General features: G+C 34.9%; 1 protein-coding gene across 2 annotated transcripts in view; it reads right to left on the bottom strand.

Annotated features, from left to right (window-relative positions):
- Positions 1-658: 658 nt before the first annotated feature.
- LOC115877368 (lipase 1-like) overlaps positions 659-14,620 on the bottom strand; it is a 28,315-nt gene continuing 14,353 nt past the window's right edge. Inside the window, exons 5-7 of one of the 2 annotated variants that reach the window (XM_030893514.1) lie at positions 14,176-14,349; positions 5,217-5,412; positions 663-1,239 (exon numbers count right to left, since the gene is read on the bottom strand). In XM_030893514.1, coding sequence (XP_030749374.1) covers positions 950-1,239; positions 5,217-5,412; positions 14,176-14,349 — 660 coding nt within the window. In that variant the 3' untranslated portion in view covers positions 663-949. Of the gene's footprint in view, positions 1,240-5,216; positions 5,413-14,175; positions 14,350-14,620 lie in introns of both variants that reach the window. The other variant, XM_030893515.1, reaches the window with a different exon arrangement.

The raw sequence follows: 14,620 nt of genomic DNA, 5'->3' as shown, positions 1-14,620 counted from the left end.
CCTGCTAAACAATAACATTACACGATTAGCCATTCCGAAGCTGGCGTGTGGACTGGATGGTTTGAGTTGACGTACAATCCGGAACATGATTGAAGTCTTGTTTAGATTTACGGGAATCGAGATCCTCGTTTGCTGCTATAACCCAAAGCTGAGATCGGGCGAGAAAACTGTAGACTGCTTTTTCTACCAGACTTCTCAATGTACCAGGGGCCAGCTTTGCAAATACCTTCATTCACCGTGTACATCTCGGGACGAGCATGTACCTAAGAAGGGGACAGTGTTGCGGACCCGTACCGTGTGAACTCGGCCTTAGGCTTGGCCACTCGGCTATGACTCATACGCCGGCGACGCCGACCTTATAGAACGGCTAGGAATTGTCGGGACAAATCTGGATTGTCTGTTGCTCTCATATATAAGCAGACGCCTGAGGCCTGAGGAGGACAGAGAAAAACAACCGGTCGACGCGTACAGTTACAATCGCCGCGCTAATTCAAAATAAATTCCTGTTATATAAATAGTTAGATCAATTCTAAGTTATAAATAGTTCTTTAAGTTTTTTTTAATCGTTATTGTTTGTTAATTAGTGTTAAATAAATTGTGTTTAAATAAATTGTGACTTACTATCCACACGGAACCGATGAAAAACGTAACATTACCGTTCGAAAATTATATTATTTTAGACGTTTACATCAGGCGTGAATGAAATTTGTATAGACTGTATAGGTATATCGTATATTTATTTAGATTTTCACTGCCTTTAATTTATTTTATGACTTCAGTTTTAAGGGTTTATTTCTTATTTCCATAGTCTTAAAAATATAAAAGGTGGCCATTTGCATAACAATTAATCCAAATCCAAAAAGATGAACTATATTCTCATTCAGAATTGACAAGACAATAACAAACATACAATAGTGGTAATAAGTAAGTATATTACTACCTATATAGATCAGCTTTTATTAAATATGTTGACTATTTTTGAATATATTTTTTCTGAAGCAAATCGGCTATACAAATAATCGCGATGAGTTGTATTGTAATGGCTGAACGAAACCATAGTACAAGATGATCCAATCGCTTTACACAGCAGCTTTACATCTTTTTCTGACGACAACAGGTCATTGTTGCTCCAGAATAAATAATTTGGAAAGTTTACATGTCCCAGATCGTAGTCAGGTGGTTCAATGCTTCCGTAAATTGCGATATTGCCAACAAAGTAATCGTAATATCGAAAGTGACCTAAAATGAAAAGAAAAATAATAATTTGTTCATCGCATATAGGTACGTCAAATTCCAGAAATAAATAGAAATACATATAATTAAAAGAGAAATAAATAATATTTATTATAAAAATATTAATTTTACAGTTTTTAAATGCGAATGTAGAAAAAATCAGTCAAAATTTAAATAAATAAATAAATAAATAAATGCCTTTTGTTCACAGTACGAGTAAATGAGAGATGCTTGAAAATAAATGTTCAAAACCTAGATCTAGATCAAGAACATTAAAAATATTAAACCGTACGCTTTGGTCATCCACATATGTTGCTCTTGTATAATCGATGTACCGTTACAGAAAGCGTTGACAAAAATCATATTAACATCCGATAAGAAAACAGAAGTCTATGAAAATAAATCCAGAGACTAAATATATTAAAACAACATTAGAATATATAATTTTAATATTTTTAGAAAATACTATTATCTCTTAGATGTGGTTTCAAAGGTCTGAAAAACTCGGAAAAACTACTTGAAAGCGTCTCGAACCTTAGAAATCAGTTCGATAAATTGAAAAATGAAACTGATAATCTTGCAACTCTAGCAGTAAAAGAATAAAACGATCAAGACTATATTTTGATAAAATAATCAAAATGTCCTCGAAACAAAAACTTTTTTTCACTTCCTATAAACCCTTCCGGTTTATAGGAAGTGAAAAGTAATTTTAAAATGTGAACGAAATCTCTCTGTACTTTACAACTATTCCGATGCAGAATTACCTACTACAGGAAGTAAAGATGCTTCAGAACAAATATCTTGAAGCCATATCAGAACATTATCCAAAATAATTATTTATTGAGGGCGTAAAAGGCCCAATAAATATTTGAACACGGGCCCGCGACTTGCTCTCTACGTCACTGGCTTGGAAATAAATATCGATGACATTCTCCATATAATTTTACAAAAATGACAGCCAAATGATCTTCATTTCATAGCCATCGCTGAAGCCGTTTTTCTTTTCGATCATATTGTACTTTTGTAGGAAGGCCACAATAGATATGAAAACAGCAGTTAAATAGGTCAATAGCCATTTTATAAAATAAACTATACGTAATCTCAACTTTTTTATAAAATGTAAACATTGTATACTTTAATTAAGTTAGTGTTATAATCGTGTTAATTAAAATTTACATTTACTTCTAGTAAAAATAATAAAGGTGCATTTATTAATGTTAAAGTTATTACATTTACAACTTTCAGAACTTAAAACATTGTATATAGCATGTTTTTTAAACTTGCTACCTTTTTTGATAATAGCCCTCTCTCTTTTAATTAGTTGTTTATAAATTTCTCTTAATTATAATTTAAATATGTCTTTATAATTATTTTATATATACTTATTTAACAGCAGCGGGTGGAGCTACGCAGTGTTGACAGTTTCTTTTCAATTTATCTTTCTAATATTTTCCCCAAAATACCTGTTTATTTGGTCTATACGGCAACGCCGCTAACTTCCGTTTTCTGATGTCATTTCTGGATTGTCAAATCCACAGAATATACATGGAATATACTAAGGAAAAGTCAAATCTTTGGAGGTTCATTTTGGTCAATGATTGTTCCTGTGGATTGTTCTTTTCCCTCCGATCGCCATCTTGGCGTGGCGATCGGGAGGAGATCGTTTTTTTTTGGTGGAATCCTTGCCTGGTTGGTTCCTGTGGGGATTACCAGCGTAATTTTTGGATGCTGTTGAATAATTTTATAAATTTTTACAAGAATTTGCCTGAACCAAAATAGATTGTTTTTTTTGTGTGCCATGTGGCCATATATTTCGTAAGTTAACTTATTCACGTTTTTTACCTTGTCAATTCTGATTCTTAATAATTTTCTTTAGATTTGGACAACAATTTTGAATGGATCCACTAATTTTGTTAATTGCCGATGGTAGTTGGATGAGTTATTAGTTACGCTTTGGGGTAAGGTATCATAACTTAAAATCCACAAATATTAATTTAAATATTGTCCACAGGGTTTTGGTCTTTCTTTCGGGTTTTTACTTTTCCTGGTTTTCGTTTCTTGCTTTGATGGTTTTATTTTTTTTTCATTCGCTTGCACGTGATTACATGGTGTCGAGACATCCACCTTGTTTTTCAACTCAACAAAGATTTGTGGCCTTGATGATGCAGCCGTAGTTTCTGGAGTTCACCCTGTTCAACCCTGAGCCTGTTCAACATTGCCGTACTCAGCTGCTGTTGTTGAATAAGTTACCCAGGCTTGTATACTTTTATTTTGGGGCACACTATAAAAAGGTATAGATAGGAAAGTCTGATTTAATTTTATTATTTTTTTTTCTAAGTAGTTTTGAACATCTCTAATATTTCACTTAATTATATACTTTTAAATTTAATAAAAAAACTCAAAATTTAAGTGAGGATGCAGTCAATAATCACCACATAGGCTAATAAAACTACTTTTTCAAATTTGTCAAGCTTTCGAGAATTTTATTCCCATCATCAGGACAGTTTGACTGAGTCAATTAGCAAAAAAACATCCTTTGACATGTTTTCTGAAAACAGTCACTGTTTGATCGAGCTCGAAATAACAATGTAGAAATTAAATTTTAAAAAATCTTTTTGTTTATGTTTAAAAGAAAAGTAATATCGTTGGATATGTATTTTAATATTTTATAAAGGAAATGTCCTTGTATTCCAATGTCATACGATGCTAGTTTTTAAGGCCTTTTTGTGCAAAGGATGTTTTTTTGCTAATTGACTCAGTCAAACTGTCCTGATGATGGGAATAAAATTCTCGAAAGCTTGACAAATTTGAAAAAGTAGTTTTATTAGCCTATGTGGTGATTATTGACTGCATCCTCACTTAAATTTTGAGTTTTTTCTTAACTTAATCAGTCACGACTAACCTGTTAGTTTTCAATTTAATTATATATTTTAATTACAAATTTAAATAACATTTTAACCTCTTTTTCAAAATTTAAACCTATTTCATTACTTTTTTTGGTTGTTATAAAGCAAACGTATATTATAACCAAACATTAATTTTAATTAATATATTTAGATTTAGTAGAGTAGAAACTTATTTGTTTTATTGCATGAATGAAGTTCCATCTTGGGCAAATATCTTTTCCCAATAACAGTTTTCTGAATTTTTAATGTTATTTAACTATTAAGTAGATTCAGTGGCGCTCATTTCAGCACAAACCTGAATGAAATACTCACCCTTTAATGCTCTCCAGGCGAACAGCACCGTCCGCGTAATGCATTAATAAAATTATATTTTATGTTGCCTTACAACATCAACGATTTTATAAGTAACTAAATTTATTAAAACTAATATATTATTTTGAATTATTGTGACATTTCTTAATGGAACATTAAAATCCGGATGCTTATGAAAAATCGGCCCAGTCTCAACCGGACGTAGTGGAAATCCGGACATGTCCGGATTAATCCGGACGTTGGTAACCCTAGACATATCGGACAGGTTTTGTGGCACGAAATCGCCAATAAAGTTGCGCATCTTCTTATTTCTTCAATCAACGGTATGGCTATAATACTCCGTGTCGAATGAGGCGAATAATACCCTGTGTAGTCAATTATTGTTCTTTTCGGTCGCACATTTCGCCTGAGTTGCCTCATGCACATTCTCAGGCCAGGTAGCACATTTCATATCAATCGACCCGGACCCGATTAGGCGCCGGTTGCCAGCCGGATTGCTGGGCGATCTTCGTTACCGTTTTTTAAAGTTAAAATAATCGGGTGGTCTTCCATTACCTATCTGATTCCGTTGACTTATTTTTAAGTCCATCCGCCTCTCGATGCCATTTGTGCATCCATTCGTTTTCCCCGGTAGGATGCTCCCAAAGGAGTTCCTATACGCTTCCCCCAAAAATAACCCCCTAAATGGATAACCAGCTTAAAAATAGTTCATAAATGGGGACGGTATTCCGGCCAATTTTACGTTCTGTTTATAACGAAACTTACCTGAATTCATAAGTTGTGAATAATGAATAGTTTGCTTAGTAGATGCTCCTGCAGGGACCCAAGCATTTATTTTGGATTTCATGTTTTCGTTCATATTTACTGGCCTATTAAGGAAGAGAAATATATCCAAGATTTTCTGATTTGCAACATTTGGACCAAACATAACTTCAAAATGACCAAAAGATTGTGTGAATTCCTAAAATTTAATTTTTAATTCCTAGTAGGTATACAATAGTAGTAATAATTAGTTCTATAATTCATATATTTTATATAAGTTAAAACTAGCACAAAAAAGTAGTATTTTTGACTAATTTGAAAATGTTTTTTAATTTTCAATAATTTGTTAATATTCAGAGGTTTTCAGCCATTTTTGGTAGTAGATGTATATCAGTCGACGCATCCAAGGCCAACTTGTTGTGTACGACACGTGTCCCTGTGTGTGAGTTTTGACGTAAGAAACGTCAAAATTTGATGTCGTCCGATCGCGACCAAATTTGGTGGGTAGGCTAAATGAGCGCCGGTGCACACGGTCCCACCTTGTCTTGAAATTCAAGACAAGACATTTTCAAAGAGTCTTGTCTTGCAGATTTCTTGAATGGCAAAGTCTTGTCTTGTCTTGCAAGACTCTTGAAATTTATTGTCTTGAAAACATTTGATTTTATATTCTAACATAAAGCTAATAATATTTCTATATTTTATTTCATAGAAAGCGTCGTATACAAAATGTAATACGGAAAAATGAACAACAACGATGCTAATTTTAGCAAAAAAAATCTTAACGATAACGTTAAAACGACATTTTAGCATGGTGGCAGAGCCATAGTGCCATATTCCCAGTGCTGTCAAAAATGGCTCGTGATTTTTTTTTGTACACCGGCTACTTCTGTTCCCCCAGAAAGGCTCTTTTCGCAGGCAGCACTGGTAATAATTAATTGACTACAAGGGGTGCATGTAGACTAGCCTCCCCGTGGTGCACCCTGGGCAACGTAGCATAAAGCTACGGCTAAATAGTCTACAAACTTGGCTGCTGGACCTCTGGCGTTCTGTACGCTTATTTGAGGATATCCCAGCTTCATAAGGGATACTCAACCACAACCATAACTCCGACAATATGATCCAAAACAGTCCCTCTCGGAACTACCTGACAAAGGATTTGGGTAGTACCCTCCGGATCTTACAACTGAATATAGAGGGCGTAAGCAGACCCAAAAGTGACTGTCTTACTAAGATACTGACAGAAAATAAGGTGGATGTTGTTTTATTGCAGGAAACACACTGCTCGGATCAATCTCAGCTCAAAACTAGATGCAAGATCCCAGGATTTACACTGGCTGCTGCTACATATCACCCGAAATATGGCACTGCAACATACATCAAAAATGGCATTACAACTGTAACAAATATTAGAACCCAATCGGACAACAACATCTATGTCATCAGGTTGAAAGTCGCCGATACTGAAATTATAAATGTCTATAAGTCTCCAGCACAACCATGGATAAATGACTATATACAAAATATAGAACATCCGGGATTAGTTATAGGCGACTTTAACAGCCATAATACAAAATGGGGCTATAGAGCTACAAATGATGATGGGGCCAGAGTTTCTGATTGGGCTGAAACAGAAAACCTTTTCTGGCTTTTTGACGCCAAGGATAAAGGAACCTTTCACTCGGCCAGATGGGTACAAGATTACAACAAAGGACTGCCGCTACATAGTAGTAGGAAAGTACTGAGCGGATTTCCTAGGAGTCAACACAGACCGGTCCTGATAAATATTGGCCTCCAAATCCCCATAGTGAGATCCATACCAAAACCGCGATGGAACTTTCAAAAAGCCAATTGGGAGGAGTTTTCCGAAGAATTGGATTTTACTATCCAATGGATCCCTCCGAAGCCAGTCTCCTATGAGCGTTTTGTTGGACTTATCCACTCTATTACCAAAAAGCATGTCCCAAGAGTCTTTAGGAAGGATTATATCCCTGGATGGATCCCAAAATGCCAAGAACTTTATGACGACTTTCAGTCGACACAGGATTCTGACGTGGCAGACGAACTGATCTTGGCCTTGGATTCGGCCAGGAAAGAGAAATGGTGCACCTTAACAGAAAATATGAATTTTCAACATTCGAGTAAAAAAGCTTGGAATCTGTTAAGAAAATTAGGAAGTAGCATTCCAATCAACAACATCGAGTCGAAAATAAACCCTAACAAAATAGCAGCCAGAATTGTCAACCTAACGACATCACCGAAAGATAACGATAAACAAAAATCCAGGGAAATCAAATATGAATTAAAATCCAAAATGCTGCAAGCGCAGCCATCCGAACTTTCGAGAGAGATCTGTTCAGAAGAAATGCTATTAGCCATACGTGATATAAAACTGGGCAAAGCAGCTGGTTTTGATGGCATTTACCCCGAGTTCCTCAAGTATGCTGGCCCTAATGTTCAACGAAATAATAAAAACAAGCAGGCTCCCGAAGCTATTTAAAAGGACAAAGGTAGTAGCCATTTTAAAGCCATCTAAATCTGGACACAACGCTGAGGATTACAGGCCCATTGCACTCATGAGTGTTTGCTACAAATTGCTGGAGAGACTTCTGTATAATAGACAAGCACCAACTATCTTAGAACAGATTCCTATAGAACAGGCCGGTTTCAGACCAAACCGAAGTTGCAGCGACCAAGTTCTAGCGCTAACAACTCATATAGAGAGGGGATTTCAAGAGAAGAAGTCTGTGGCTGTGTTCATCGATCTAACATCGGCGTACGATACGGTATGGCGAAAGGGAATGGTCCTAAAATTCATAAGGGTGATACCATGTAAGCTAATTGCACAACTACTAAATAGAAAAAAAAAAGTTCCAAGTTCACCTAAATGGAAATGTAAGCAAGCTATATAATTTAAATGACGGATTACCACAAGGATCAGTACTGGCCCCGCTCCTTTTCAATTTATATATTTCTGACCTACCGGAAACGAGAGCCCGAAAGTTTATTTACGCCGATGACATAGCCCTAGTGACACAATCGAATGATTTTAACAGTTCGGAGGCAGTGCTCACTAGTGATTTGCAAATGCTAGAAAAGTTTCTACATACATGGAGGCTCAAGATCAACGTAAATAAAACAGAATCTACTATGTTCCATCTAAGCAATAAATATGCGAACTACAGGGCGCAGATTGAATTCAGAAATCATGTACTGCAATACAACCATCTCCCAAAATATCTGGGCGTGACATTGGATCGCTCCCTTACATATAAACAACATCTAACTAAAATAGCCTCCAAGTTGAAAACTAGAAACAACGTACTTCACAAACTATCTGGAACAAGTTGGGGAACAAACGCACCAGTCCTAAAAACTACAGCGCTTTCACTCGTATACTCGGTGGCTGAGTACTGCTGTCCTATGTGGGCCAATAGTGCTCACACAAATATTATTGACACCCAGCTCAATGAAGCTATGAGGACTATATCAGGCACAGTGAAGTCCATACCGACACAATGGTTGACTGTTCTGTCAAATATTGAGCCCCCGGAAATACGTCGCCAAGCAGCACTAAAAAAAGAATGGGGAAAATGTTCTGCAGATCCTGACTTACCATTACACCAGGATTGCCTAGATAACCAAAGGCAAGGCAAAGGCTAAAGTCTAGAAGACCTTCTTGGAAACTGGGCGAAAGACTAATCCGTGAAGATTTTCTACCTAAAACAGCCTGGCAGAATGAATGGTATACGTCAAACCCCGACTCGGCAAATTTAATTATCGATCCGTCACACAAGCCCCCGGGTTTCAACCTCCCCAGAAGAACATGGACGACCCTTAACCGTATACGTACTGATCACGGAAGATGCCAGTATATGAAGCACAAGTGGGGAATATCAGAGGATGCTAGCTGTGATTGCGGGCACCAACAACAAACAACATTTCATATTGTCACAGAATGCCCTTTGCGAAAATTTCCGGGAACAATGTCTAACATACATGAAGCTTCCGAGGAGGTAGTTCACTGGATGAAGGCGCTAGACATCCACCTTTAATCCACCACAGTCACTTCATCAAATTTTATTTCGTAATTTTTATATGCACATATATTTTTTATTTTTACATTGTATTGTTCTTGTTTGGACTTCATGTTTGATGACAATACGTGTGTGTGTGGTTGTATGTATATTTTATTATTGTTTATATTGTGAATAGCCCTTGTGAATAGCTTTGCTGCCATACGAAATATATACTGGTAATAAGGAAACACAGAAACCGGCTAAATTCAGAATCGGTAAGAAGTTTAATTTGTTTGAATTCCTGGATGGATGAATTTCCATAAGTTCATTTTTTAGTTCTAGTTGTTAATTCTTTTTAGTTTATTATGTTCTTATTTGGCTACCCGTTTGTTACTTTTATTTTTTATGGTATTTATTTTATTTTTTTATTATGGAAGATTGGTTGGAAAAGTTTGGAGATAGGGTGTACGGAAAGGTCATGCTAGAGTGTACTATTTGCGCTATTTGATATTACTTTTTGTTCGCGGAGCAATTTCGTGCATGAAAAGTAGTACCAAATAGCACAAATAACGTGCTCCACGAACCCACCATTAGTTTCAACTACCGTTAGTTTTTTTATAATACTATTATACCAATATAATTTTGTGTATAATACCAATTACCCCAATATACGGTTTGTTGCCACGACTTTATTTTATTTCATTCTCAACTCTAAATTATATTTCATTCTCAACTCTCTTACTTTATTTCATTCTCAACTCTAAAACACTGGCTATGATAGAAAAATAATGAACACTGGTCAATATTAATGCCAGGTTTGTACAACATTTGCATAAGTCGTAATCTTAATCACAGTCTTAATCATCGTCATAATCACAACGCAATTTTAATGTGCGTTTATAGAACATTTTCATAATCATAATTTTCATATCAGTGAAGTTGGGTAACATAATTAAAGGCTAAGTTCAACAGGTTTATAAGAAGTGGATAGTTTAACTTTTATGATTATGACTATGATTGTGATTACGACTATGTAAATGTTGTATAAACCCGGCATATCTTGCGCAAAGACCCAATTATCACTTAAAAAATGAATCATTTCTAACTTTCAAGAAATCTTGAATTCAAGAAATCTTGCAAGACTCTTGAAATTTCTTGCATATTAAAGTCTTGTCTTGTCTTGAAATTAAAGACAAGAAATTTTGAAAGTCTTGTCTTGAATTTCTTGCAAGAGTCTTGGTCTTGCAAGATTTTTTCAAGACTCTTGTGCAACATTAGTCCCACCCTGCAAAATTAGATACGACGTAAATAGAAGCGGGAGAAGGTCCACGTGGACTTGACGAGTATGTCACACTCTACTAAACACTCCGCCCAGTCATTTCATTGGCTACTTGCAAATTTGTCGAATTTTTATTGATGGGACGCGTGGTCTAATTTTTTACGAGGAACATCGAGAGAATATCGTTTACGGATACCCCGTATGTACAGGACGGATAGACGTACTGTAAATATTTTATTATATTTGATTGTTTTTTCCACGGATAACGTGTATTCAGGTGTGTTGCTGTAGACTACCTCCATCTGATCTCTTGAGCGAGTCTGGAATCTGGATCGAGACTGAAAATTAGTGCTTAGGGCCGCATTTCTACTGTGTTTTTTTATAGCCACGTTGTCGTCTACACCGAGTGCATCTCAAAAGTGGCTCACCTCATAACTTTTTATTTTTTCAGATAGAAAAACGAGATTTGGTTTATTGTTAGTATATAACATAAATTAGGATTGATTGACGTATTCAATAGAAATGTTTACAAAAAAATTAAAACGTGCTTACTTCTCATAAAATCCTTCATTATGACATTAAAACTCAGTATGCAAAGTTTCATAACATTCCGTAAAAGGCTTATGCCTCAAAAATCCGTGCGAAATTATCGTTATCGTTTGAATCCGCTAAACGCGGCTTAACGTCACTGCTTCGATCGGTATTTCCGCGCGGTGTTGTCGGTTTCGGTATTAAACGGTGCTGTCTGCACGCTGTGGAATTTCTAACAGAACAAGCCAATATCACGTAAAACAACATATCGCGTTGTGCTCGGATGTAGTGTGTATATTAAATTTGTGATTAATATTTGGAGTTTATTACTAGTTTAAAAACAAAGCTACTTAGTGAGATGGAGGACGGGTTTACTTGAAAGCGATAACAAATAACACTTGGTTTTTAACAATACAAAATTTTAATTAGGGGGGCAAATTTTAATTATCATATTAAACTGAAAATTTGCATTATTTCAGATTTAACCGAGAAATTGTGTGGTGGATAAAGACAAAAGGAACCAGTGTCGATATTGCAGACTTCGGAAATGGTTTAAGGCTGGAATGAAAAAAGAAGGTAGAAGTTTCTAAACTGAATAAAAATAATTTAGTAATTAGTGACATGCATTGCGAATCAAAGCAGGGCAAAAATTGGCAAAATCTGAATTTGACATAGTAAATCCCATGTAAATTTAAAAATGATAAATAAGTTTTTCCCATTTTATTTTACAGAAAAATGTATTTGAAACGTTTTAAAGGATTCCTTAAAATAAAGCAAATTGTTCGTTTTGAATGGTTTACACTAATTTCTTTTTGAGTTATGAGAGATACAAAAATACTAAATTAGGCGAAAATTTAATATAATCCGGTTCTCAACAAACAAACATAACAATCACAAGTTATGTCACAATATGACAAATCTATTATGACTTTCTTCTACAGAGATCTGTCAAAAATACTCTGTTATATTCTCTATGAAAAGTTACAAAAAGTACACTGTAAACATACGAGAAACTTTTTGCATCGTATTGTTGATCTGATACAGGTATTAAGGAGAAGGAGCCAAATCTTAAATTTTATTTGTATTGACCTGAAATTTCGCACACGTATACAGGGTGTCCAGTTTAAAATAAGGTACCTACATGGGGAATAATGGGGATCTTGAAGACCGTTAAAGTTACAAGATCGGTTAAATAGAAGAAAAGTTGCGTTTTTGTGTGTCCAAAAATAATCTAGGTCTATTTTATTTAATATTCATATACCGCTACGCAAATACAGGGAGAAAAAGAAAAATGCATGCATTTTCTAAACACATGTGCATTTTCTAAACACCACCATATTTTCTTTATTATTGGAGCTAAGTTCATCAAAATTTTAACATAGGGGTAAGGCAATATGGAAATTTTAAAAATTATGTCTAAAAAAGTCTAAGTGTACTACGTTGCGCATGGCCGAAGTGCACTTTTGCTTTTCCTATGAGCGCCATATTGAAATACATGCTTGAAAACATTTTTAATAAGGATTTTTAAAATGCCAAATTTAAATATGGCGCTCATAAGAAAAATAAAAGCTGACCTCGGCCGTACACAACATAGAAGGCCTAGGTGTTTTTTGATATCATTTTTAAAATTGCCATGTTGCCTTGCCCATATATTGAAATTTTGATTACCTTAGCTCCAATAATAAAGAAAATATGGTCGTTTTTCGAAAATGTTCATTTTTTCTTTTTCACCTTGTATAAAAAAATAGACATAGATTATTTTTGGGCACATAAATGCACAACTTTGCTTCCATTTAATCGACTTTGTAAGTCCAACGGTTTCCAAGATCCCCATGTACCTCATTTTAAATTGGACACCCTATAGGACCCATATTAAGCGAAAAATTTACAAGTGAAAAAATTGATAAAAAAACTTTTTAAAAACAAGCTTAAAATTAAATGCACTTAAAAATAGAAAATAAGAATTAAAAGCAAGGAGCGCAAAGTAACGATTTAAACTTCTGTGGATTATTTTTTGAAGTATTAATACACCCAGGGACAAAACACCACTTATTTGAACTCATTTTACACTGGACGCGCGTTTCGCTAACCATGTTAGCATCATCAGTAACCTCAACTGTAATCTGTAATCATTTTACTTCTTTAAAACATCAAAACAATGAAAATAAACAATACGCCTTCGCGAACGTCTGCAAAAACAATGCGGCAAGTGCACGATCGTACGGACACCATAGATCGATCAAAGCAGTGACGTCAAAAACAGGTAGCCTCTAGCCGGGTAGGTTTTCTAGCCTTGCTGCATTTCTCAATTTTGTTTTGCTTTTATGTGAGAAAATTATAGTTTTTAAGAAAAATTTTGAGTGTCATGTTTTTTTACTCATATGTAGCTATCGAAATTCATTGAAATTAAAAATTAGTGAACATGTCTATTGTTTTGGTCACTTTTTTACTGTATTCGATAGAACAGGACACTCTTAATAGAATGACATAACATATGTCAACTTTTGACATTTTCGCATATGATTTATTTAAAATTATAACATGCTGTCCATAACGAAAATTTGACACGAAATACCAAGTGTGCGGTATCAAATTATTCGAAAAAAATGCTTTTTCCAAAAATGCTAACGGGCCATTCTCATTCCATTTGAAAAAAATGAGATATTATTAAAAATACGATTTGGGCATCTTTTAAATGGCCAGGACAAGACACTAAAAACATAGACGATCAAATCTATTTTTCCACGGCTCCTTTATTAAGAATGAGTGTTTTTAACATAGCCATGGCACTCTAGATTGAAATTTAAAATACGATTTTTTTATTAAGCGAGAATGTTAAAAGTTGACATATGAGATGTCATTCTATTCAGAATGTCATTTTCTACCGAATATAGTAAAGAAATACCGAGGGTGCCATTTAAAAATCAAAAGTTGTAGTCATTTCCGGTGAAACAGGAAGTAACCAAAAATAATTGAATACGTCAATCAATCCTAATTAGGACATAATATACTATCATACCAACTCTCGTTTTTTTATTTGAAAAAATAAAAATGTTTTAAGGGTGAGCCATTCTTGAGACGCACCCAGTATAATATGGGAGAACTGCAGTTAGAAATATCCTTAAAGCTTACTTACTGTAAAAATCCATACAAATCTTGCTAAATACTTTTGTACCCAATTATTCAAATGACCTAAAAAAGCAATCGGAGCCATACTGATAGCTACTTTAATTTTTGAACTATATTCTGGTAAAACGGCAGTCATAACATACAAAGTCGTCGTCCCTTGTGAATGCCCGACATAATAAATCTAAAACATTAATAACTTAGAATACATCAGCAATTATACTGTTATACCAAAAATGTATTTAAAACATGTAAATTAAAAAATTTAGAATAAACCTCCAAACAATATTGAAATCAAAGGATAGTCAAGCGTACCTTGAAGGATGACGGGTAGAACAAGTGGAAATTACATTAGAATTTCTTAGTGTCAAAGTGTAAGGCAACTTGATCATAAAGCCCCGTTCTCGGAACGACGTCGTGTCGCCAGCGACACTGATTGACGCTTCAAACGACCA

This window comes from Sitophilus oryzae, unplaced genomic scaffold, assembly GCF_002938485.1.
Source record: "Sitophilus oryzae breed Bouriz unplaced genomic scaffold, Soryzae_2.0 scaffold_1447_pilon_pilon, whole genome shotgun sequence".
Taxonomy (NCBI): Eukaryota; Metazoa; Arthropoda; class Insecta; order Coleoptera; family Curculionidae; genus Sitophilus; species Sitophilus oryzae.
The sequence above is the reverse complement of the archived record's forward strand: the minus strand, read 5'-3'. Positions and strand labels throughout refer to the sequence as shown.